This window comes from Gracilinanus agilis, chromosome 2, assembly GCF_016433145.1.
Source record: "Gracilinanus agilis isolate LMUSP501 chromosome 2, AgileGrace, whole genome shotgun sequence".
In the NCBI taxonomy this organism is placed as follows: domain Eukaryota; kingdom Metazoa; phylum Chordata; class Mammalia; order Didelphimorphia; family Didelphidae; genus Gracilinanus; species Gracilinanus agilis.
Window position 1 is genome coordinate 508,201,073 of NC_058131.1, and position 2,610 is coordinate 508,203,682.

The 2,610-nt window shown below is 54.6% G+C and overlaps 1 protein-coding gene across 1 annotated transcript in view; it reads right to left on the reverse strand.

Annotated features, from left to right (window-relative positions):
* Positions 1–1,091, reverse strand: part of RIN3 (Ras and Rab interactor 3) — a 177,943-nt gene extending 176,852 nt beyond the window's left edge. Inside the window, exon 1 of the mRNA XM_044659998.1 lies at positions 956–1,091. Within this exon, the coding sequence (XP_044515933.1) occupies positions 956–999 (44 nt within the window). The 5' untranslated portion in view covers positions 1,000–1,091. The remainder of the gene's footprint in view (positions 1–955) is intronic.
* Between the last annotated feature and the right edge of the window lie 1,519 nt (positions 1,092–2,610).

The window sequence follows — 2,610 nt, forward strand, 5'->3', positions numbered from 1 at the left end:
CTGCCTCTTCCTCCTCCTCCTCCTCCTCCTCCTCCTCCTCCTCCTCTTTTTCCCCTTGCGCAGGGCAGACAACAAACTCCCAAAGTTCGTCTATATCCCTCCAGGGAGGTTGAGTCTTCCACCCTCGGGATCCCCCAAAGCCAGGACGGTAGGAGCTTTGGCTGGGCAGACTCCGAAGGAGGAGGCTCAGGGGCCTCCGTGGCTGCACAGCTCAGCCCACGTAGGCACCTAGGACTGCGCGGCTCTATTCATTCCCCGCCTTCCAGGCTCCGATGTGTGACAGTTAACAGACACCGGCGCTGCGCCTCTGGGGGCCTTTCTCGTTGGGAAGCTGGTGTCAAAGTCTACCAAAGCCTAGCCATTGCCCTTCCCAGATTGTTTGCTTTAGGAAACATGGACAGGTTCCGAGCTGGTCTTTTCGACTCAGGCGGGTTTCCAGGCAGACTGTGAAACGGTTCCTAGAGCTCCCGGGGAGCCCTAGCGACCCGAATCACCTGGGAGCCCCTAAGGTCCTATTTCCCTCCATTCCTCCATCCTCACCTTGCGGGGAAAGGAGAAATTGGGAAGCCCAAGGTCTCTCACGCGAGGGACTTGGACTGCTTTGGAAATGAGTCCTCCATTGGATTTGGAGAGCCCGGGTCCTCTTCCCACTAGCCCGCTGCCCACCCGCCAGGCCTCCAGATGGCTATCTTAACGACCGCAAACCCCCTGGGGAACCCAAGGCATGCCATAGGGCACTTAGCCAGGAATCGTGCCAGCAGGATGCCCAGTGACGTCCTGCCCCGGGCATCTCTCCACCCAACAAGAGAAGGGAGCCTCCACCCAGCCTCCTCGGGGAGGCTGCCTCTGGGAACCTGTGGAAGAGCCTTTTGTTGCAAAAGTCTGGAGGGCGAACCCTCCCTCCCCCCAAACCTTACTCTCATTTCTTCCCCGGGTAGAGTTTGCAAAGGCTTACCCGGGGTGGTCCCCGACTCCTCGGTCCCCCGCCGGTTTCATCATCCTCGCCAAGTCACTGGGGGTAACTCACACTTCAGAAGGGCTTTCCGAGTCCCTCCTGCAGGCAGCAGCCCCTCGGCTTCCCCCGAGAAGAAATCCGCATCCTTTCCCCCCTTCCTCCGCGCTCCTCACCCCTCTCTCCCCCTTTCCCTTGGCAGGGAGGGCCCAAGCTTCACTCAGCAGGACACGTCCTTCTCGGCTTCCCCCGCCCAGCCCCGGGGCCCGAAGAGCAGGAGCGCAGACCTGGTGAAGTGGGGAAGAGACTTTGAGACCTGCCTTTTCAGTGTCTAGTTATTTCTACTTCCTGTATTGAAGTGAGCGGGGGATTTCAGGAAGAGGCTGTCCCTCGCTGGTCAAATTTTGTGTTGGCTTTTTTGGTCAAAAGCCGGGTTGGGGCATTCGTGCCCTTCGTGGAGAGGACGTGAGGGGCCCGGGTCAGCGGAAAGCAGAAGCAGGACACTTTCAGGCCCTTCGGTCCCAGGGACCAAGGAAGGGACGGACTCCCTGAGAGCTGCAGGTACTGAGAGCAGGACTCCGTGCTTTGGGAGGGCTTTCTGGGGCGTCAGCAAGAGCCGGTTCGTTCCTACAGCTTGGGTCTGTCTGTATTCCTACCGGCTAACTGGAACCAGCTGCAGTTAGCAGACTTTGCCTCGATTACGGTAAGGCGGGGTTGTTTGAGGACAGGCTTTCTCCATTGCCTCCTTCCATCCTAAGGCTCAGCCTCACCAGGAGACCCAGTATTGGATAGTTACAGACCTCTATTAAGGAGACACTTGCAAAGTCGTAGCATATAAATGTGTCCTATTCTCACGGTCATAGAAGCTCAGAGTTGGGAGGGATGCCAGAGACCGCTTGTCCAATCTCCTACCTGGCGCACCAGGGGATGAACAGCCATCCAACTTCTACCGGAATGTTTCCAATAGGGGGAACTCACAACCTACCATCCGACGCCCCATTCCCGTAGACTTCTAGACCAAAGACTACTCATCTTTGGCAAGTTCAGCGTTCACCAAAGCAACACCAGCTGCCACATGTGCTGAAAGGCATCAGACCCCAGGGAATGGAGCTATACTTGAGCATGCTTCCAAGTCATCCACTTGGATTCAATGGAGCTATGCTTGTCCATGCTTACAAGTCATCCATCTATAGCCATCCAAGAACAGAATCTACGGAAGACTTGTTGAGTGTCTCTTGTCATTTAATATTAGTTTCCCACCAATTTCTCCCAATTGCCTATCCAAATAACACTAGAACTAAACTGCCTTGCTTCCACAATATCTCACTGCCCATCTCCTGCACCATTCTTTAATCCCAAGAAATTGGGACCTCTAAGAGACTGTGGTGATATGCAAAGAGCCCTATTTTTCAGCCAGAGAACTTGAGTTTGTGTCTAAGCTCTGATGTGCTGAGTGGCATGGGCAACTTAACTTTTTGGAAGCTGTTTTCATTTCTCTTCTTCAAACATGACACTATTAAGAGGTTTTCTTTTTTTCCCCTAAGCCGATATTTTATGTCCTGGTAACGACTTTAAGATAGAAAGGTGGGGGCAGCTGGGTAGCTCAGTGGATTGAGAGCCAGGCCTAGAGATGGGCGATCCTAGGTTCAAATCTAGCC